The sequence below is a fragment of the Schistocerca americana genome, chromosome 1 (genome assembly GCF_021461395.2).
Source record: "Schistocerca americana isolate TAMUIC-IGC-003095 chromosome 1, iqSchAmer2.1, whole genome shotgun sequence".
In the NCBI taxonomy this organism is placed as follows: Eukaryota; Metazoa; Arthropoda; class Insecta; order Orthoptera; family Acrididae; genus Schistocerca; species Schistocerca americana.
The window spans coordinates 422,817,860-422,842,690 of record NC_060119.1 but is presented as its reverse complement, the minus strand read 5'-3'; the positions used below and the strand labels follow the sequence as shown (position 1 = coordinate 422,842,690).

Below are 24,831 nucleotides of genomic sequence, written 5' to 3'. Positions count from 1 at the left end.
GACAGTAGCCCATACGTATAGTGCTACCGAGTACATCACTGACTACTTCATGTGTGCCCTGAAATAGTACTACCCACCTATTTCATTTCTGAAGTTAAGTCAACTGGTTATTCACTGTTCTGTTGGCTGCAACTGTCATATATTTAGTGACGCTATAAAAAATGTTTTTAGAACACTTTTTGTTAGGTATCAAAGAATACTTGACTGCATTAAATTGTTGTAAAGCCCTATTATATTTTATTTTGGGTTAACTTCATTTTAAATTGTGGATACAAACCAAACTGTAGCAACTCCCATGACCATGTCTGGCTGTATGAGGGCTTACAGTGGCTAGCCCCAGCCAGTTCTCTAGTGGACCCTCATGGAAGTATTTATTTATAACATGCTTTGCCACACCCGTAGTTTATGGTAACACTTTTAAATTTTATGGACATTAGTTATTTATTTATTTTGTTTATTAATGTAGTGTCATTATATGTGTACTGTTTCTTACTTTTTATAGCACACGTGGTGATGACTAGTCAGTTGGAAGCAGCACAGCCATTTGACTATTTATGTTGGCATTGACTGAAATTAACTTCACTGATTGTTTGATTTCTTTATTAATCCGTGAAACCATTTACAATGTATGGATTTCATCATTTAAAACATTGAAAAATTAACAGCTTAAAATTAATATCTTATACAATTCATGACAATGAATTTTCTTTCAATCTAATTACATTTGTTTTTAGTACAGTTATTGAAAATGCATTTTCTTTTACTCTAATTACATTTGTTCTTAGTACAGTTATTGACAATGCATTTTCTTTTACTCTAATTACATTTGTTCTACACTCTGCAAATCACATATAAGTGCCTGGCAGAGGGTTCATCGAACCACCTTCACAGTTCTCTGTTATTCCAATCTTGTAAAGCATGCAGAAAGAATCTTTCTGTATGAGCTCTGATTTCCCTTATTTTATCGTGGTGATAGTTTCTCCCTATGTAGGTCGGTGTCAACAAAATATTTTCCGCAACAAAAAACGCCTTACTTTTAATGATGTCCAGCCCAAATCCTGTATCATTTCTGTGACACACTCTCCCATATTTCACGATAATACGACAGTTTACTACTGTTATATCAATGGTTCCTGTATCTACATTCTTCCTGTGTTCAGCCTGCACCCTTTGTGACTGAAGCCCTTCTTGTGTTTTCCTGAGACCCTCTAACCTAAAAACCGCCCAGTCCATGCCACACAGCCCCTACTACCCGTGTAGCCACCTCCTGCGTATAGTGGGCACCTGACCTATTCAGCGGAACGCGAAACCCAGCCACCCTTTGGCGCAAGTAGAGGAATCTGCAGCCTACACGGTCGCAGAACCGTCTGAGCCTCTGATTCAGACCCTCCTTTCAGCTCTTTACCAGAGGTTCGCAATCGGTCCTGTCGACTATGCTGCAAATGGTCAGCTCTGCTTTCATTTTGCAAGCAAGACAGGCAGCCTTTACCACTTCTGTTAGCAGCTCGAAACCAGAGAGAATCTGTTCTGATCCAAAGTGACACACATCATTGGTACTGACATGAGCAACCACCTGCAGCTGGCTGCACCCTGTGCTCTTCATGGCGTCCGGGAGGACCCTTCACACATCAGGAATGACTCCACCTGGTATACACACGGAGTGCACATCGGATTCCTTACCTTTCTTGTCAGTCAAGTCCCTAAGGGGCCCCATAACACGCCTAACGTTGGAGCTCCCAACTACCAATAATCCCACCTTATGTGATTTCCTGGGTCTTGCAGCTGAGTGGTTGAAACAGGACGGGTGACAGCATCTGGCTCAGCGACAGTGTCAGTCACAGACAGCACTTGGAACATGTTTGTAAGACAAACCAGGGAGGCCTTACATGCGGTCACCTGGGAAGTCTTTCGCCGCCTGCTTCACCTCGGGGCGACCTCCCACTCGACCACAGGTGAGGGGTCAGCCTCAGTGTGAGCAGAACATGGGTTGGCCACCGGTGAGGACCGATCGGAGGACTCGGATGTGCTGGACGTCTGTTGGATCCCCACGGCCGGCCCACAACTGTGGTGTCCATCCACTGCAGCCTCAAGCTGTGTAACCAAAGCCATCACAGCCTGAAGCTGAGAGCGAAGTGTCACCAACTTGGCTCACATCCGCACACAACAATCCCAGTCCCTGTCCATACTAAAGACCCTGTAAAACTAAACTGTGCAGATAAACGGACTATCGGCACATGCTGTGCAACTCTACTGTAGACCCTGACAAAAATGCAGGCATTGTGTCTAATAATACGCAGGTATTCAAAAACCTAACTACCGAAGCACTCAGGTGAAACTAAATAATTTGACCCTGATTAGGAACCTGTAATATGTCGCAAAACCAGTTTACATTCAGACACAAACGAAAACGTGAGAACTGTGGCTATTAAATATTAAATTTACACGCATAAACTCAAGAAACTAAACTATTAAAGCACACAGATGATATAATAAAATTCGATCCTGGTTAGGAACTTGTAAATGTGACAAAAGTGATTACTTCTCTGTTGCTGCATCTGTCTTGGTCGGCTATTACTGCCTGTTCTTAGTCTTCAATAATTATTTATAATATATATGTATATTATATGTATTTTATTATACAGAACTTCTTAAATTGAGTAACCTGGTTAAATCAGGTTACTTAATTTAAGAAGTTCTGTATTATTATTATTATTAAGCCACATATACCAATTTGATACATGAAATTCTGCATACTGATGTAAGAATTTGGAGGGCACAGCATGCTGTAGAGATTCCCCAAAGCCCTCAACATGCAATCGATCCTTACACAGAAAGAACCGCAATCCACCACTTAAAAACTGACCCCAACATTTTAATGCTTGCCCTGCCACAGTGACCCCAGTCCAGAAAGCCAAAAGAATCTCCAGTACCTCATCAAAACCTTCAGCACATTCTGAACCTCTTCCTGTCTCTTAGCTCATCCCCGCCACTCCTCGCACTTCCCCTTCTACATGCTTCCTACAGTCCATAAACCCAACCACCTTAACATCCCTAATACCCATGGCCTTGTTACTATTGAACACTACTCTTCCCATCGCCCGTCAGAGTCCAAACTTCCAAACTCATTCCTATTCACTATGACCAACTCAATCCTCATCCACAATTACTTCATCTTTGAAGGCACCACCTACAAACAAGTTTGTGGTGTGGCAATGGACACCCACATGGCACTGTTCTATACCAGCCTATTCATGGGCCGCCTAGAGGAATCCTTCCTAGCCACCCAGACTCCCAAATCTCTCACCTGTCTCAGATTCATTGATGACATCTTTGTAATCTGGATCAAGGGTGAGGACACCCTACCCACATTCCTTCAGAACTTCAACACTTCCTTCCATTTAAACCAACAAGCCACCATACTCAATGTTGACCTCCACATCAGAGATGGATGTATCAGTACCTCTGTCCATATCAAACCTACCAACCACCAGCAATATTGCCACTTCGACAGTTGCCAGCCATTCCATTCCAACAAGTTCTTTCCACACAGCCTAGCCACCCACGGATGTTGCATCTGTATTGATGAACAGTCCCTCTCAAAATATATCAGCAGTCTCATTCAGGCTTGCAGAGACCATAATTACTCTCCCAACCTTGCACAAGAAAATATCTCCCATGCCTTATCTCTCCAGTCACCCACCATCCCCAAAGTCCTACTGTCTGGCCACAGAGGAGACTTTCCCTCATGACTCACTACAATCCAGGTCTGGAGTAAATGAATCATGTTCTCCATCAGTGTTTTGACTATCTCTCATCATGCTATGATACCCAATGCTGCCCACCAAACCTACATAATATCCTCTTCCATCCCTACCCAACCTTTGCTCCCAACTCCTTGCCTGATGGCTCGTATCACTGTGAAAGACCTAGCTGTAAGATCTGTCCCATACATCCTCCCACCACCATATACTCACATTCCGCTCAGAAGCATCACCTATATCATTGAAGGCAGGGCTACCTGTGAAACCAGTCATGTGATCTACAAACTAAGCTGCAACCGCTGTGCTGCATTCTACATGGACATGATAAACAACAAGCTGTCTGTCCGTATGAATAGCAGCTGGCAAACTGTGACCAAGAAACAGCTGGATCACCCAGTTGCTGAGCATGCTACCCAACACAATGCTGTTCACTGTAATCACTGCTTCACAGCCCTGCCATCTGAATCCTTCCTATCAACATTAGTTTTTCTGAACTGCGCAGGTGGGAACACTCGCTACAATATACCCTACATTTCCATAACCCTGCTGGCATTAACCTTCATTAGTCATTGTCCTTCACACACTTGTCTCTTTCTCTGTTCCCACCCTAGCACTACACAGCCTTCTATTCCATCATGGCACTCACATTCGTTTTACTTGTTTAGCAGTTTTCTTCCTGTCAGCGACTCAACATCTCCAATGTACAGTGAGTAGCAGTCTATCCTTTTCATAATACTGTTATTATTCCATCCTGGATTTTTCATTGTTTGATTCTGTTTCTAAGTATTTTTACATGCTCTTCTCACTTTGACAGTGAACATGCATTCCAAGAAATTTTGTGCTTTCCACACAGTCATAGTTAAAATTTATGTGCTCTTTAACACTCTTTGCCAACAATATAGCAAACATGAATAATTTGTAATGCAGGGTAAATTAAACTTCCATGCATCCCCTGATGAAGAACAAGAATGTGTAATTCTGTTGGTCATCAGTTGTTCAGTGAGGAAATTGAGCAGTGAAATATCTTGACACTCATGTTCACAGAGACAAGAGCTTCAAGGGGAGATAATGCGAAGGCAGGAGGCTCTCCGAGAGGAACTGCGCCGTCATCGACTACAGTCTCGCACTGTCAGTGCTGAAGGCACAAAAGATGTGAAATCTCCACCTGCTGTTCAAGGCACAGCAGTAGAACGAATTAGATCATCTTCATTTGGACGTAATAGCTCTCTGTCTCGTAAGAGGTTTGTGTTGTGCTGAGGATGCACCCACTATTACTTTATCTTAGCTAGTAGGTCAGTATTTGATCGCATTATTTCACATGAACATAAATGTGTATGGCTCTTATATATATTAACATAAATAATAGATGCAGCTTTTTGCTTTATCATTTTCAATCAAGATAGTTAACAAGCTACACAGCTTGAGAGTGCTGGTTTACAGCAGGAAGATACCCTCGTGTCATAGGAGCTTGACATGTAGCATTTACCCAGCAATAAAGCAAAGTACTTGAAGATGAATAGTATAGAGTGTTTTATTGTATTGTCTGTTCTATTTGATAGATAGAAAGTCTACTCACCAAGTGGCAGCAGAACACACACACAAAAGAAACTCATAATCAGGCAAGATTTTGGAACCAGTATCTCCTTCTTGAGGCAGAATGGCTGAAGGGGGAGGAAGAGGGATGAAGGAAAAGGACTGGAGAGGTCTAGGAAAAGAGGTAGATTTTGGGAAAATCACCCAGAAGCATGGATCAGGAGAGACTTACCGTCTGATGAGACTCCCTGACCCATGCTTCTGGGTGACTTTCCTGAAATCTGCCCCTTTTTTGTAGACCTCTCCAGTTCTTTTCCTTCACCCCTCTTCCTTCCCTTTCAATCCTTCTGCCTGAAGAAGAAGCTACTGGCTCCGAAATCTTGCCTAATTATAACTTTCTGTTGTGTGTGTGTGTGTTGTGTGTGTGTGTGTGTGTGTGTTCTTCCATCGCTTGATTAGTATCTATCCAATCTATTAGTATCTATCCAATTAAATTATTTTGTCAAATATTGATAGCTTTCATTGTTATGTTAATTGTTTTTCCTGTACTTGAAGAACAACCCATGAGGTATATCCAAAAAGTTTTTATAGTGCTAGCTCCACTTCTTCTTGACGATCCCTTGAATACACTTTCTTCAGTTGGGATGTATAATGAATTTGTTTCTTTAAATAACTGTCCTTGTTGTAAAATCATTCTCAGATGTTTAAGTTCAAAAACAGAATTGGTCTCACAAATATTCAATCATTTAGCCATTATTAACCTGCTATTTATTTTCAGTAGACAAAATTTCAATTCTGTAAATGCTTTTAAAAACTTTCTTTGTATTCTAGACATCATGATGTAACTATTTCGTGTAGGTGTAGCAGTACTTCAGAGAGCAGTGATGGCTGCATCTGTGAACATCGGGGTTCAGTACTGATGCAATTCAATAACCGTGGTGAGCGACAAGTACGTCGTGGTCGCTGCCTCGGTAAGTGCATATATAATTTCAGAAGTTCACTTTCTAGTTTTGAACCTTTTTCTTTGCTTAGTATGTTTGTAGCCAAATAAGTTTGCAGTTGATCTTGTGTTATAAAACATACACACACACACACACACACACACACACACACACACACACACACACACACATATCCCAAATGATCTCCATTAGGATCAATACTATTATTTTTTTTCCTTTTCTCCTTTATAAGCATTGTCACATGCATTCAGTTACTGCTCCATGGCACTGCTAGCAATAGTAGGAGTTTGATGTAAAAGTGATAAAAGAATTGTCGACTCACACTGTGATGGAACTTCATGTTAATTATGAATCTTGACTTAGTTTCTGAGACTTGAGTTCCCTGAAGCGTAGCTTTCAAATATTCCATAACTTTTATTGCTAAATTGACAAGGTCCAATCACATTAAATTACTGCCACCAAAGTTCGATGTCAGCGTGTAGTAACCACCCACAGATAGCAGGTGGCAGCACTAGCAGTGGAAGTTATATAAAGTGGGCCCAGGGAACATGGAAAACTGCAGTCGTTGTTGTAACATGGAAATGCACCAATTTATCTGACATCCAAATGGTTACCAACATTGGCTTTCATGCCATGGGTGGAATCATTTTTAAAACAGCTAAATGTGTAAACAGTTTGTGTGTCACCGTGGTTGAAGTATATTGTGCTTGGCAAAATGGTGCTGTCAAAAACAGTTGCAGAAGGAACTATGGTGAACTACATGCCATAAATGACAGGTGTAAGTGATGGCTGAGGAGACAGGTACAGGCAGACAGACAGACATGCAACTGTCCGCCCACAGGAACCAAGGAGCTACTGACAGTATCTCCCCAATGACCTTTCAGTGAACATATCTGTGTATGGGCGCCTGCAGCAAGCACTTAATTCAAGCTCCTATGCTGACTGCTGTTCATTGGTATCAGAGGCTGAAAGTTGTATTCCTGTACCACAACTGGACATCCACTGAGTGGTGACAGGTGGCCTTTTCAGATGAATTGTGTTTTATGCTCCATCAATGTGAAAATGTGCTAGCAACACTCTGCAACAATCGTGGGAAGGTTCCAGGCTGGAGGAGGAAGTTTTATTCTCTGAGAAATGTTTTTGTGGCATTCAGTGGATGATTTTGTCATTCTAGAAAGTGCAGTTGATCGACACAAGCAAGTATGCAGTGTGCGTCTACCTTTCAGGACCCTGTCTACCTTTACACGCTGTTTGTTTTGTCCTCGACACGATGGCATCTACCAGCATGACAATGCACCATGTCACACAGCTCTTGTGGTTGAAAGAGCACTGGAATGAGTTAACCATACTCCTACAGGCACTAAAATCTTCTGAATTTAAACGGAATCTGTAGGAGCACCTCGGTTAGGCTCTTCACGTCATGGATCCTCAACCAAGAAAACTAGCTGGCCGCAACATTGGACTCGGCATGGCTCCACATTCCTGTCCTTACCTTTCAGAACTTCATTGACTCCCGTGTTGCACATCTCACTGTGGTCTGTTCTGCAAAAAGTGGTTATTCAGGCTTTTGACAGGTGGTCACATTAATTTGAGTGAATATATAGTGTGTAGTTTGCAGAAATTATAGAGTAACACTCCTTTGTTCTTCGCTAATCCTTCCATATTGGAGACATCATCACAATAATAGCCTTTTGTTATCAGGCATTTCTTATGTTCTCTAGTGACAGCAATTTGTTGTTGTTAACCAATGTTGCCCAAGGTATCCCAAATTGTTACTCTCCTATGTTTGGTTAAGAGCACAGTCTTCAAGGGGTGCCTTCATTGTCACCCAGAGTTAGTGAGATAATCTTTTGACCACTTACCTATTGTTGTAAAAAATCTAATAGATCATAAAATTAACCTCAAACACAATCTGAAATCATTTGCTCATATTTTTCGTTGAGAAAGTTTACTACGATTGTGAACAATGAACATCTTCCGTGTCGTCGTGAGAAATCACAATTATGATCTAGAGCACATGTAAACAACTAAATAACTACCCTTACGACTAACAATTTGTACAAAACCTCACAGAAGGTGAAATATTGCACTTAGACATAAAATGAGTCTATAAATACATCCAGTTTGTGATTTAGGACCATCACAGCCTGCATTGTTACTTTTTTGATGAAATGTAGTCCACTACAGTATTAGTTCCATTTGAGCCTTGGCAAGTTCATTTTCTACCATTTTTCAGGGTTCTGTACATAAGTCAGTTAAAATGGAACCCTCAGAGGATCATTTTGTTTTCCATCCATCTCTCTGTCCTACTGTTAGAAACTGATTTTCTCATAAACGGATACACATATCAAGTAGAAATTTATGTCACATACTAAGGTCTACGGGTTCTTGGAGATTTAAAAAATGAAGCTTTTAAGTCAACACTAACAAAAGATATGACCATTTATGTCTCATGTTTTGATACTCAGTAACTCACTGATCAAAATCTATATGGTACTTCCCGTTGACCTGGCATGAAGCAAGGTTTCACAGTACAAGCAAAGAAAAAACCCAAAATTGTTAATTTGTGAGTACAGTGGAACCTTGCATAGCGAGCATAAGTCATTCCATAATCTTACTCGTAGTGTGAAACACTCATTAAGCAAAACAATTTATCTCATAAATTAATGTAAAACATGATAATGTGTTCCATGCAGAAAAAGTGCTACAAGTTTTTATCTTATTCATGCCATTTATTCAAAGAAAATTATACATTCAGTATTATGTACTTTAATGATATGAATATAATAGAGGGAAACATTCGACGTGGGAAAAAATATATCTAAAAATAAAGATGCTGTAACTTACCAAAAGAAAGTGTTGGTATGTTGATAGAGACAATAAAAACACACACACACACACACAAATTTCAAGCTTTCGCAACCCAAGGTTGCTTCATCAGGAAAGAGGGAAGGAGAGGGAAAGACGAAAGGATGTGGGTTTTAAAGTAGAGGGTAAGGAGTCATTCCAATCCCGGGAGTGGAAAGACTTACCGTAGGGGGAAAAAAGGACAGGTATATACACACACACACACACACACACACACACACACACACACACACACATCCGCACGTATACAGACACATACGTCTGCCTGTGTCTGTGTATGTGCGGATGGATATATAAAGATGATGAGACTTGCCAAACAAAAGGGCTGGCAGGTCGATAGACACACAAACATACACACAAAATTCAAGCTTTCGCAACAAACGGTTGATTCATCAGGAAAGAGGGAAGGAGAAGGAAAGACGAAAGGATGTGGGTTTTAAGGGAGAAGGTAAGGAGTCATTCCAATCCCGGGAGCGGAAAGACTTACCTTAGGGGGAAAAAAGGACAGGTATACACTCGCGCACACACACAAATATCCATCCGCACATACACAGACACAAGCAGACATTTGTAAAGGCAAAGAGTATGGGCAGAGATGTCAGTCGAGGCGGAAGTGCAGAGGCAAAGATGTTGTTGAAAGACAGGTGAGGTATGAGCGGCGGCAACTTGAAATTAGCGGAGGTTGAGACCTGGCGGATAACGAGAAGAGAGGATATACTGAAGGGCAAGTTCCCATCTCCGGAGTTCTGACAGGTTGGTGTTAGTGGGAAGTATCCAGATAACCCGGACGGTGTAACACTGTGCCAAGATGTGCTGGCCGTGCACCAAGGCATGTTTAGCCACAGGGTGATCCTCATTACCAACAAACACTGTCTGCCTGTCCTTCATGCGAATAGACAGTTTGTTGCTGGTCATTCCCACATAGCTTCACAGTGTAGGCAGGTCAGTTGGTAAATCACGTGGGTGCTTTCACACGTGGCTCTGCCTTTGATCGTGTACACCTTCCGGGTTACAGGACTGGAGTAGGTGGTGGTGGGAGGGTCCATGGGACAGGTTTTACACCGGGGGCGGTTACAAGGGTAGGAGCCAGAGGGTAGGGAAGGTGGTTTGGGGATTTCATAGGGATGAAGGAAGAGGTTACGAAGGTTAGGTTGACGGCGGAAAGACACTCTTGGTGGAGTGGGGAGGATTTCATGAAGGATGGATCTCATTTCAGGGCAGGATTTGAGGAAGTCGTATCCCTGCTGGAGAGCCACGTTCAGAGTCTGATCCAGTCCCGGAAAGTATCCTGCCACGAGTGGGGCACTTTTGGGGTTCTTCTGTGGGAGGTTCTGGGTTTGAAGGGATGAGGAAGTGGCTCTGGTTATTTGCTTCTGTACCAGGTCGGGAGCGTAGTTGCGGGATGCGAAAGCTGTTTTCAGGTTGTTGGTGTAATGGTTCAGGGATTCCGGACTGGAGCAGATTCGTTTGCCACGAAGACCTAGGCTGTAGGGAAGGGACCGTTTGATGTGGAATGGGTGGCAGCTGTCATAATGGAGGTACTGTTGCTTGTTGGTGGGTTTGATGTGGACGGACGTGTGAAGCTGGCCATTGGACAGATGGAGGTCAACGTCAAGGAAAGTGGCATGGGATTTAGAGTAGGACCAGGTGAATCTGATGGAATCAAAGGAGTTGAGGTTGGAGAGGAAATTCTGGAGTTCTTCTTCACTGAGAGTCCAGATCATGAAGATGTCATCAATAAATCTGTACCAAACTTTCAGTTTGCAGGCCTGGGTAACCAAGAAGGCTTGCTCTAAGCGACCCATGAATAGGTTGGCGTACGAGGGGGCCATCCTGGTACCCATGGCTGTTCCCTTTAATTGTTGGTATGTCTGGCCTTCAAAAGTGAAGAAGTTGTGGGTCAGGATGAAGCTGGCTAAGGTAATGAGGAAAGAGGTTTTAGGTAGGGTGGCAGGTGATCAGCGTGAAAAGAAGTGCTCCATCACAGCGAGGCCCTGGACGTGCGGAATATTTGTGTATAAGGAAGTGGCATCAATGATTACAAGGATGGTTTCCGGGGGTAACAGACTGGGCAAGGATTCTAGGCTTTCGAGAAAGTGGTTGGTGTCTTTGATGAAGGATGGGAGACTGCATGTAATGGGTTCAAGTTGCCGCTGCTCATACCTCACCTGTCTTTCAACAACGTCTTTGCCTCTTTACTTCTGCCTCGACTGACATCTCTGCCCAAACTCTTTGCCATTATAAATGTCTGCTTGTGTCTGTGTATGTGTGGATGGATATGTGTGTGTGTGTGCGAGTGTATACCTGTCCTTTTTTCCCCCTAAGGTAAGTCTTTCCGCTCCCGCGATTGGAATGACTCCTTACCTTCTCCCTTAAAACCCACATCCTTTCGTCTTTCCCTCTCCTTCCCTCTTTCCTGATGAGGCAACAGTTTGTTGCGAAAGCTTGAATTTTGTGTGTATGTTTGTGTTTGTTTGTGAGTCTATCGACGTGCCAGCACTTTCGTTTGGTAAGTCACATCATCTGCTCTGTGTGTGTGTGTGTGTGTGTGTGTGTGTGTGTGTGTGTGTGTGTGTGTATACGCACGCACGAGTGTATACCTGTCCTTTTTCCCCCCTAAGGTAAGTCTTTCCGCTCCCGGGATTGGAATGACTCCTTACCCTCTCCCTTAAAACCCACATCCTTTTGTCTTTCCTTCTCCTTCCCTCTTTCCTGATGAAGCAACCTTGGGTTGCGAAAGCTTGAAATTTGTTTGTGTGTTTATTGTCTCTATCAACATACCAACGCTTTCGTTTGGTAAGTTACAGCATCTTTGTTTTTAGTGTTATGTACTTTATTATTCATGATACGTAACTAATTCTTTTTTACTAGGAATATCAATAGTAATTTGTTTCTGCCAACATTTCAACACTTGACAAAAATGCGACACATCATTGTCAAATAAATTTGTAGCGTGCATAGCCACTGCTTTGTTGGGGTGATGCTACCAATTCTCATGCTTTCAGCATTTCTGTTATTGCATAAGAAGGTTGCTGTCTTTGCTGTTACTGCCTCCTCCTTTTCCATTTTCGATCATCTTGTTGGAAGCAACGATGTTGAAGTGATATTTCCAAAACTCTGTGAGAGTGAGATTGGTAGCTTCAGTCAACTCAAAGCAGTGCTCAAAGAGTGCTTTAATATGGAGCTTCTTAAAGTTAGAAATAATCTGCTGGCTCATAGTCTGGAGTAACAGAGTGGTGTTGGAAGGCAGAAGTCAGATCTTGATGAACTGAAATTCTTCAAGGAGGTGGTCTTGTAGGCTTGGAGAATGGGCAGGAGTGTTGTCCATAACAAGCAAGACATGGAGTGGCAGATCAATCTCAAGCAAATAATTTTTCATCGAAGGACTTCGCTGATCCAATCACGAAAAGATCATGTCACTCGAGTCTTGTTGTTGGGTCTCCACATCACATTTAACATGCTCTTCTGGACTTTACACTTCTTGAAGGCTCATGGAGCTTCTGAATGGTAAACAAGCAGCAGGTTAATTTTCAAATCATCGCTTGTATTGGCACAGAATAGCAGTGTGAGACGGACTTTCATTGGCTTGTCACCATGCAACGCATTCTCCTCTGTGTTACAAAGGTATGCCTCAGCATCTTTTTCCAACATAGACCCATCTTGTCACATTTAAAAACTTGTTGTGGCAGATGACCTTCAGAATCTGTGAGCATCTTCATGTTACTTGTGAAGTTCTCTGGTGCCTTTGTGGTGGAGCTGGCTGCCTTGCTGTGCCTCAAAATGCTATGGATGCCATTTCTTTCGTTAAACTTCTCGAACCACCCTCGGCTTCCCTTAAACACATCTTTGGCTGTTGATGATCCTGGTGTCTTTTTAACGAGCTCAGCAAAAATCATTCTTGCCTTTTCACAAATTATGCTCTCATTAATAGTGTCACCCTGCAATTGCATTTCATTTATTCATATAAGGAGCAACCTTTCAATATAGTTCAGAATATGAAACCATTAAAATAAATAAATAAATGTCGTGTGACGAGGGCCTCCCGTCGGGTAGACCGGTCGCCTAGTGCAAGTCTTCAAATAGTTGATCTAGCCTGATTGTACGTGCATACTAAATCAGTAACGCACATACCACGTTCTCATTTTTCAATGATTTTTTTTTTAATTTCTAAGGTCATTTTCTTTCTCTTATAGCCATCTTCTTGTGCATGTTTCTATGAAGGTTAATAAAATTTGCGCACAAAAACAAAAAAGCCCACACACACTGCGTGGGCAAAAGTTTAGAAAAATGTGTGATCACAAGCTGCACTAAGATGGTAGCAGAAAGATAGTTAGACCCAGCCTGTAGTATGTGCTAAAGACATTGTTAATATGCTGCTTCCGACAATGAAAGATGTTCATATTGTTAAGCGTTTTCCCCACCACATGTGAACAGGTGGTGTCATCACACTAAATCGTCGTCACTCGTTGTGCGGAACATCGATCATTAAGAGAGTCATTTTTTTATAGTTTATTTTGCTCGTTACGTGAATTGCAATATGGGAGGTGCTTGTTACGCAAGATACCACTGTATGATCTTCCAAAGTCTCCAAATTCTCAGGACCTATATCTTATCGATGTCAATAAGTGGAAACTGGATTAATTTACTTAAGAAGTTTTTGAGTCACTCGGACCTTTAACAGTCCGCAGTGGGACACTGGGTCAAATGCTTTATGGAAATCTAGGAATATGGAGTCTGCCTGTTGCCCTTCATCCACGATTCACAGGATGTTGTGCGAGTGAAAGACGAGCAGAGTTTTGCATGAGTGTTGTTTACTAAACCCTTGCTGATTTGTAAATAGAATCTTCTCTGTCTCAAGAAAATTTATCCTATTTGAACTGAATAAATGCTGAAGAATTCTGCACCAAACTGTTGCTATGGATATTGGCAGTAAATCTGCGGGTCCATTCTTTTACCTTTCTCATATACAGGAGTCATCAGCACATTGTTTTCCAATTGCTTGAGACTGTGTACTGGGAGGGAGGTCTACGATAAATGCAAACTAAGTGGCCAGTGCAAAAGAATACTCTCTGTGAAACTGAACTGGAAATACCTCAGAACCCAGTGACTTATTTGTTTTCAACTCTTTACGTTGCTTCTCAACACCAGGTATGCCTGTTTATATGTCCATAGAGGAGTCTGTGTGATGATCAGACAATGGTATCTTCCTGCATTAAACATGTTTTAAATGCAAAATTTATTACTTCAACTGTCCTTTTGCTTTTCTCTATTCTAACACCCGACCGGTTGATGTGAGACTAGTTAGAAACCTGTAACCACCTTAGTGATTTCATATAGTACCAGAATTTTGTTGTATGATTCGTGCATCACTCTTTTTGTAATGCACAAATTTCTGCTAACTTCTGCCTTTCAGCATTTCCACATTCTTTTTTGTACCGAGAATGCATCAGTCTGTTTCCTCAGCATTTTCTTATTAAACCATGGTGAGTCTTTTCCACCTTTAATCCACTTGCTCAGCATGTGCTTCTCCAGAGCCAATTTACAATCAGTTTAAGCCTGCTTATAATTACTTCATGTCCATCATATTGGAACTAAATGGTGTCTATTCATGGTCTAAGCGGGATACCAGCAACTGCTTATCTGTCTAGCATGGGAACTCTCATAGCCTTCTTGATGTATTTATTAACTTGACTGCACATTACCAGTATATCACGATCATTATCCCTTTTCTCTATATTAGTACCATTTACAAGGTCAGGCCTGTTGGTAGCTACAAAATCTACAGTATTTCCATTGTGTGTTGAACTGGCTGCTCAAGACAATGTTTTGAAAATGCATTCAGAACCACTCATAAGACCATTTGTCCATACAATCTGTAGTGAATCCATAGACATCCCAGTCTATATGTGGTAGGTTAAAGTTCTTTACAACTAATATTGCTCGATCAGGGTACTTTCGCAATACTGATCATAGACTTACTTTGAATCATTCTGCAACAGTTGTGGAGGTGCCCGGTAAGAACTTCAGTTGCATCCAGCTAACGTCACAGTCAGATTCAATTTTGACTTCTTATAGAGACTGTTTTTGTTGATTGTAATGCTGTATAACCTGTCTTTTCGATACATGTTCTATGTCTCATTAAATATTTCAAAGCTTTCAACTTCAGGTTTCATCCAGTTCTTGGTTCAGAGTATAAATTTGCACACGACAGCTTTCATGGGAGGCACTAAATTCAGGAACTTTGTTACAAATTCTTCAGGAATTTGCTGGTAAAATTTTGACATTTGAATGTCTGTGTATGGCCTGATTTCACTGCCTTCATATAGATGGTGAGCGTTTATCAGAGCATCTTTAACAATCGCCTGGCCTATGGGCAGGGTGGAGGGAACCATGTGCACTTCGCAAGTACAATGCTACCTGAGTAGCTGCTTCCTCTGTGTGGTGTGCACCTAATCTATCGAGGAAAGTCTTACCATTCTTCACCCCATAATGCAGATCCAGAAATCTACAGCCCAGACCAACACAGAATCAACGGAGCCTCTGGTTGAGACCCTTCATTTGGCTCCAAACCAAGGGACCCTGATCTTCCACTTAATGTGACTGTTAAGAAAAACTGACCATATAAATTGTGTTAAAAATAAAATCATCATACAGCACAGTCAAGAATTTTGTAAATAAGTCATATCTGGTAATGGTCCTGAAAGATTACTTGTATGTCTAGAATTACCCTGATTAGTGATTGAAATGTTCTGCACCCCATGCTCAAACCCAACGACTGTTTAAATTTTGAATAAAAACAATCAACAATGACACAGCAGACTCCCAGTATAAGGAGTCACCCCCATTCTGCTAACGGCCATGATGACCTTGTCAGATAGAGGAGAGGAGCAGACAAGAGCCTCAGGTCAACTTCTTGTCCTTGGGATGGGAAACTGCCCCTAAAAGGTGGAAGAATCAGCAGTGATGAGTGGCACGACAATGCAGAAGGGAACAGAAACCAGTGCATTAAAGACACGTAATGTGTATTCACAGGACATGTGGGCAGTAATTAAAGAAGTGTAATCTTCTTTCCATTGGCAAAAGATTCTGAATTAGTCTCCCATTTTGGGAGCATGCTGCCAAGCAGGAGGTAATCATGAGAAAAATTGTGACTAACCAGTGAAAGGATGATGTATTACAAATTACTGTGTGGAATGTTAGAAGTTGAAACATGGTAGGGAAGCAAGGAAATTTGAAAACGGAAATGTGAAGGTGCAGCCTAGATGTAGTGTGGGGTAAGTGAAGTGGAATGGAAAGCACCTAAGGCTTTCTGGTCAGACAAACGTAGAGCAGTATCAGCAGCAGCAGCAGAAAATGGTATACTGGCAATGGGATTGTAAAGGAGAAAGTGGGGTACTAGAACAGTTCAATAGTATGGTTGTTCTCATCAGAATTCACAGCAAACCAATGCCAACAACAATAATTCACATATATATGCCAACATAAAAGTCAAAGTATGAAGAGACAGGGAAAATATGTAAAGATTTGAACAGGTAATTCAGCTGCTGCAAGGAGATTATAATGCCTAGTACATGTCCACCGTGGCACTCGGGGACTACAGCACAGTTGCAACACCTGAGGATGGGCTTATGAGAGCCCAAAACCGTCCATGATAATAAAATAAATTTACAACTGAAGCGGTATTTTCAACCTTTGGGCTAATAATCAGGATTGAACAGGTATTCTGCATGTAAAAAGAGATGATAATCTAATACTCAGTAGTAGGAGAAGGAGTAGAACAACAACATACAGGAGAGTGAGGACTTGATAGTAGGAATGTGACAGAAGAAAGACTAATTGAGTTGTACAATAAATTTCAGCTAGTAATAGTAAGTACATTGATAAAAAAACTCAAGAGGTCGTGGTATGCTTGGAAAAGGTCTGACATTACGGAAAGAATGGTCAAATACAGATTCAGAAATCAGATGTTGGAGTCTAAGGTATACGCAAGATCAGATATAGAGAGTGATCACATTATAGTAATGATGATGAGTAGGCCAAATTTAAGAGACTCATCCAGAAGAATCATTGTTTAAAGAAGGGGATACTGTAGTATTGAGGAATGATGAGATGCATATGAAGATCTGTGAGGCTACGGATACCATTATATTGAATACTGAAGTGGACAGATTAGTTGAAGAGGAATGATCGTCTCAGAAAAGGCAATCACAGAATTTGGTTGGACAAACATACGTAGAAGGAAGATAACTACGATGAAATCTTGGGTAAAAGAAATACTTCATTTGATCGATGAAAGCAGGAAGTGATATTCAGGGATACAGAATTATGAGACACAGGAAGGAAATGAATAGAAAATACGGGTAAGCCATGGTGAAAGGACTGCAGGTGAAATGTGAATAAATTGGAAATGAAATGTTTGTCAGAAGAACTGTTTCAACATGTGGACAGATGACAACAATCTGTGGTGAAATTAAAAGTCAGTGTATCAACATTAAGAATGCTTGGGAATTCCACTTTTCAGCACAGAGGAGAGAGTTGATAGTTGAAAAGAGAACATTGGAGATCTCTGAAGGGGGGTGCTTTGATTGAGGAAGAAAAGTGGGTCGATTTGGAAGTCATAGGGGATCATGTAATAGGTCAGAGTTTATGGAGCAGCTGTCAAATAAGACAGAAGATATCCATACAGGTGGTTCTCTTTTCTCCAAAGGTCTCTTTAATTTTCCTTTAGGCAGTATCTATCTTACCCCACTAGTGATATATACCTCTACATCCTTGCATTTGTCCTCTAGCCATCCCTTCTTAGCCATTTTGCATTTCCTGTCGGTTTCATTTTTGGGACGTTTGTATTCCTTTTCACTTACTTCATTTACAGCATTTTTGGGTTTTCTCCTTTCATCATTTAAATTCAGTAGCTCTTCTGCTACCCAAAGATTTCTACTAGCCCTCCTCTTTTTACCTACTTGATCCTTCACTATTTCATCTCTCAAAGCTATCCGTTCTTCTTTTACTGTGTATCTTTCCCCCTTTCTTGTCAGTCGTTCTCTAATACTCTCTCTGAAACACTCTACAACCCCCTTGTTCTTTCATCTATCCAGGTTTTATCTCCTTGAATTCACACCATTTTGCAGCTTCTTCAGTTTTAATTTACTGTTCATAACCGATAGATAGTGGTCAAGAATCCACATCTGCCCCTGTGTGAAATGTCTTACAAATTAAAACCTGGTTCCTAAATCTGTCTTATCATTATATATGTCTGAAACATTCCATTGTCTCCAGGCGTCTTCCACATATACACCATTCTTTTATCATTCTTAAAGCAAGTGTTAGCTATGATTAAGTTATGCTCTATGCAAAACTCTACCAGGTGGCTTCATCTTTCACTCCTTATCCCCATTTCATATTCACCTACTACTTTTCCTTCTCTTTCTTTTCCTACTGTCGAATTCCAGTCCCTCTTGACTATTAAATTTTCGTCTCCCTTCACTATCTGAATAATTTCTTTTATCTCTTCATACATTTCTTCAATCTCTTCATCATCTGCAGAGCTAGTGGGCATATTAACTTGTACTACTGTGGCAGGCATGGGCTTCGTGTCTATCTTGACTACAATAATGCATTCACTATGCTGTTCGTAGTACCTTACCCTCTCCCCATTTTTGTTTACTCATTATTAAACTTACTCCTGCAATACTCCTATTTGATTTCGTATTCATAACCCTGTATTCACGTGACCAGAAGTCTTGTTCCTCCTGCAATCGAACTTCACTAATTCCCACTACATCTAACTTCAACCTATCCATTTCCCTTTTTAAATTTTCTAACCTACCTGTCCAATTAAGGGATCTGACATTCCGCACTCCGATCCGTAAAATACCACTTTTGTTTCTCCTGATAACGACGTCCTCCTGAGTAGTCCCTGCCCGGAGATCTTAATAGGGGACTATTCTGCCTCCAGCATAAGTTACCCAAGAGGATGCCATCATCATTTAACAATACAGTAAAGCTGCATGCCATTGGGAAAAATTACGGCTGTAGTTTTCCCTTGCTTTCGGCCATCCCCAGTACAGCACAGCAAGGCTGTTTTGGTTAATGTTACAAGGCCAAATCAGTCAATCATCCGGACTGTTGTCCCTGCAACTATTGAAAAGGCTGATGCCCCTCTTCAGGAACCACATATTTGTCTGGCCTCTCAACAGATACCCTTCCATTGTGGTTGCATCTACGGTACAGTTATCTGTGTCGCTGAGGTGTGCAAGCCTCCCCACCAATGGCAAGGTCCATAGTTTATGGGGGCGAGGGGGAGTGATAAGAATCTGTGTATTACATGATAAGCTCAGGACTATACATTTTGCTTATGTTCATTCAATATTGAAATATGGTGTGTTTTGGAGAAATTGTGAAGCTAGTCAGAAATCATTTAGATTGCAGAAAAAGATTATTAGATTAATGGAAGGGTTGGATCAAAGATCATCGTGCAAGCGACTATTTAGGAAAAATAAAATACTATCACTTCTATTTATTTATATACTTGAAAATGTAATTATTATAAAAGAAAAACTAAACAGCAGCAGTCCGAGCATCACCCATAATGAATCTGTACATAGCTACCACACAAGACAAATAAATGATGTACATTTACAACAGACAAACACAATGTTGTTACAGAAAGATATGCTCCATCCTGGCATCAAATTGTACAATGCACTACCCAAATCCACAAAAATAATAATGGACTTAAACGAGTTCAAATCAACTGTGAAGGATTACTTGGCAGGGTACTGTTTCTATACAGTAAGGATATACCTAGAAATACAAAACTGCATCACCAGTTATGATTGTTTTTATAAAATGTGTAGAGTAAGAAAATAGTGAATAATTTTATCTTTTGTTAGAATGATGTCTGAGAAAAAGAAAAAAAAATCAAGCAATATGTATTGTAATTAATGAATGGTCCAATATCTTTTGTACACTGTTCAGTCCCTATATTCACAGGACCAATAAATAAATAAAAAAACGTCTTGGTAGAACAATTTCATAATTGTAAGGGATAAAGCACAAAATCGTTAAAGTTCTACAGTACTGGAACATACTGTAGAACACCCACAACTTTTTTACTTTTCGTTTATAAGCATCAGTTAACTTTAAAGTTGTCTGTGAGCAGGAAACAGTTTTCTTTCTTTATAAATATGACTTTGGATAACTCTTTTGTTTTTTTCCACAAAGGACACCACAGATCTGTTGCATTTATTCCTTTCTTTGTATTGGAGGATTGTTTTAGGTCAATCCGGTTGATCGTGACTGTAGAACATACATTATTTTATGACAGTGCATTTTAGAAATGTTTCACTTGACGTTTGGAACATTCTGAATGTATGCAGAGTGCACAGTGGAAAATAGGAGTGGATATCCTTCAGATTTAATGTCATTGTTCTTTTTCTCTCAAGTGTAATAATCAGGTGATGTTTGTTTGTAGGTCATGGAACAAGAGGATGTGTGGTATATTCGGGAATGGACATGACTACAGGGGAACTACTGATAATCACTGAGTGGTGCCTGCGCTGCCATCAGAACAAACATACAAGACATGCTTCACCAAGCGATGATTCAGAGCCAAGCGAAATGACCAATTACATGAAGCAGGTACATCCCGTGTATCTTTTGTACATCCTTAGAAAAACTGTTTGTAGCTTATTGAAGAAACTGAGTGCATTCTGTAGTCCGGTCTTCATTTGGAAACTGCGTTTTGTAATTATTACTGAGGTTTTATCACCAAGAGAGCTGTAATGTTAATTGCATGAAATTATGTACAACTAAATTTCCAACAAAAATCTAAGAATTTGGAAATTTCCTTCCGAATCTTAATGACACTGCCCCCCATCCCCCTTCCCCACCCCCCAAAAGGAGTAATAATAATGCAGCTTGTCTGTGCACTCTGTTTTGACACTCTGAGCAGCAGTAACTGCGCTGAGTTTAGAGGTCAGCAATGTTTGCAACATTTATTCTGTTCATCATAAGAATGAACTTATGTAGACAAACACAAATGTGATGATTGGTCAGAAGCCATAGCACACATTCACTGGTGGTGTTACGCTCTCGGAAGTATGTCTTACTTATATATTAGGTATCTTATTACTAATTTATGTTAAATGGAACATTAAGATATTCTAATGTATTAACAGCCATCAATATTGTTTTTTTATTTTAAATCACACAGAGCATAACTTAATCATAGCTAACATTTGGTTCAAGAATCACAAAAGAAGGTTGTATACATGGAAGAAGCCTGAAGATACTGACAGGTTTCATATAGATTATATAATGGTAAGACAGAGATTTAGGAATCAGGTTTTAAATTGTAAGACATTTCCAGGGGCAGATGTGGACTCTGACCACAATCTATTGGTTATGAACTGTAGATTAAAAATGAGGAAACTGCAAAAAGCTGGGAATTTGAGGAGATGGGACCTGGATAAACTGACTAAACCAGAGGTTGTACAGAGTTTCAGGGAGAGTATAATGGAAAAATTGACAGGGATGGAGAAAAGAAATACAGTAGAAGAAGAATGGGTGGCGTTGAGGGATGAAGTAGTGAAAGCAGCAGAGGATCAAGTAGGTAAAAAGACGAGGGCTGGTAGAAATCCTTGGGTAACAGAAGAAATATTGAATTTAATTGATGAAAGGAGAAAATATAAAAATGCAATAAATGAAGCAGGCAAAAAGGAATACAAATGTCTCAAAAATGAGATCGACAGGAAGTGCAAAATGGCTAAGCAGGGATGGCTAGAGGACAAATCTAAGGATGTAGAGGCTCATCTCACTAGAGGTAAGATAGATACTGCCTACAGGAAAATTAAAGAGGCCTTTGGAGAAAAGAGAACCACTTTTATGAATATCAAGAGCTCAGATGGAAACCCTGTTCTAAGCAAAGAAGAGAAAGCGGAAAGGTGGAAGGAGTATATAGAGGGTCTATACAAGGGTGATGTACTTGAAGACAGTATTATGGAGATGGAAGAGGATGTAGATGAAGATGAAATGGGAGATATGATACTACGTGAAGAGTTTGGCAGAGCACTGAAAGACCTGAGTCGAAACAAGGCCCCTGGAGTAGACAACATTCCATTAGAACTACAGACAACCTTGGGAGAGCAAGGCCTAATAAAACTCTACCATCTGGTGAGCAAGATGTATGAGACTGGCGAAATACCATCAGACTTCAAGAAGAATATAATAATTTCAGTCCCAAAGAAAGCAGGTGTTGACAGATGTGAAAATTACCTAACTATCAGTTTAATAAGTCACAGCTGCAAAATACTAACACGAATTCTATACAGACGAATGGAAAAACTGGTAGAAGCGGACCTCGGGGTAGATCAGTTTGGATCCCATAGAAATATTGGAACACATGAGGCAATACTGACCTTACTCACCTTAGAAGAAAGATTAAGGAAAGGCAAACCTATGTTCGTAGGATTTGTAGACTTAGAAAAAGCTTTTGACAATGTTGACTGGAATACTCTCTTTCAAATTCCAAAGGTGGCAGAGGTGAAATACGGGGAGTGAAAGACTATATACAATTTGTACAGAAACCAGATGGCAGTTATAAGAGTCGAGGGGCATGAAAGGGAAGCAGTGGTTGGGAAGGGAGTGAGACAGGGTTGTAGCCTCTCCCCGATGTTATTCAGTCTGTATATTGAGCAAGCAGTGAAGGAAACAAAAGAAAAATTCGGAGTATGTATTAAAATCCATGGAGAAGAAATAAAAACTTTGAGGTTCGCCGATGACATTGCAATTCTCTCAGAGACAGCAAAGGACTTGGAAGAGCAGTTGAACGGAATGGACAGGGTCTTGAAAGGAGGATATAAGATGAACATCAACAAAAGCAAAACAAGGATAATGGAATGTAGTCGAATTAAGTCTGGTGATGCTGAGGGAATTAGATTAGGAAATGAGACACTTAAAGTAGTAAAGGAGTTTTGCTATTTGGGGAGCAAAACAACTGATGATGGTCGAAGTAGAGAGGATATAAAATGTAGACTGGCAATGGCAAGGAAAGCGTTTCTGAAGAAGAGGAATTTGTTAACATCGAGTATAGATTGGAGTGTCAGGAAGTTGTTGCTGAAAGTAATTGTATGGAGTGTAGCCATATATGGAAGTGAAACATGGACGATAAATAGTTTGGACAAGAAGAGAATAGAAGCTTTCAAAATGTGGTGCTACAGAAGAATACTGAAGATTAGATGGGTAGATCACATAACTAATGAGGAGGTATTGAATAGAATTGGGGAAAAGAGGAGTTTGGGGCACAACTTGACTAGAAGAAGGGATCGGTTGGTAGGACATGTTCTGAGGCATCAAGGGATCACCAATTTAGTATTGGAGGGCAGCGTGGAGGGTAAAAATCATAGAGGGAGATCAAGAGATGAATACACTAAGCAGATTCAGAAGGATGTAGGTTGCAGTAGGTAATCGGAGATGAAGAAGCTTGCACAGGATAGGGTAGCATGGAAAGCTGCATCAAACCAGTCTCGGGACTGAAGACCAGAACAACATCACACTTCAGCTCTGTAGTTTCTATTTCAAAAATTATGTACAGTCGCAGTCTCTGTACTGTTGTGCTCTGAGTATTATGCTGTTAATTCACTGCTCCGTAGTGAAATAGCTTGTGAAACACAGTTAAAAAGTGCCAAGAAATAGATTGTTCTTAATGTTTTTCATAAATTTACAGGAAAAACCAGCTTTGAAGTTTTTCGAAGGACTGTGTTTGATAGAATTGAGATATAAATACACATTGGATGTAGAATTAAATTGTTAGCATAGTACATTGATAATCAGGTGCAGCAGTTCATGGATTGCTAGTTCAAATACATCTTGTATGCCCCCTCCACCCCTGTTCAATTTGAAATACCTACACTTTTTTTATGAATTATGCATGTCTTCTTGTTTCTAATTGCATATTGCATGCGAAATTCCTGTTTTCATTTCAAATATAAATTCTTATTTATCATATTTTATGAAAGATTGTTAACAAATATTTCTTAAAAAAAAAAAGGAAAGAAAGAAAGAAACCATGACAATTTAATTTTGTATGACAAAAATGAAAAACCAAATAATCTTTATGTCCATTGTTTTATACCACAGATGTAATCTCAGAGTGACAGGGGTCATAGAAACATGAAAAACAATCAATTTCATAGCATCAAGCACACCACACAAATGCTACATTTTTACATTCGACACTGTACCATTTCAATATGAGCTCAACAGAACTGATCTGGAGCCTAGTTAAGCGATTTGTCGCAAGAAATAACAAGACTGTTAAGCTACCAGTTGTACTGGAACTAATGCACACAGCTTTTTCACGTCATTGTCAAACACTGGTAGGATATAGAATGGCACATCATAAAAGGAGGAGAAAATGTGCCACATGGGTGGCTTCATGGATTCTGTTGTTGATCGAATCTTTTATCAACGTAGATGATGACCCAGAAGTGAAATGTATTTCTCGGATTCGGATAAGGAAGAAACTAAGAGATTACCAGACGACTGACTGTAACTAATACTTTCAGTGGCGTCAGAATTCAGCAGTATTGTGAAATACATGCAGTATGCTTTTGCAGCACACACAGCTCACCGAGAAAAATTACCCAGTGTTTAACGAATTGTCACTACTCGTGTTTGTGATTAGAATACTTTGTTAGGTGAGCACG

The 24,831-nt window shown here is 40.4% G+C and overlaps 1 protein-coding gene across 1 annotated transcript in view; it reads left to right on the top strand.

The window, feature by feature from the left end:
• Positions 1-24,831, top strand: part of LOC124602553 (eIF-2-alpha kinase GCN2) — a 308,459-nt gene that overhangs the window by 89,827 nt on the left and 193,801 nt on the right. Inside the window, exons 5-7 of the mRNA XM_047136328.1 lie at positions 4,806-5,002; positions 6,126-6,265; positions 20,598-20,764. Of these exons, the coding sequence (XP_046992284.1) occupies positions 4,806-5,002; positions 6,126-6,265; positions 20,598-20,764 (504 nt within the window). The remainder of the gene's footprint in view (positions 1-4,805; positions 5,003-6,125; positions 6,266-20,597; positions 20,765-24,831) is intronic.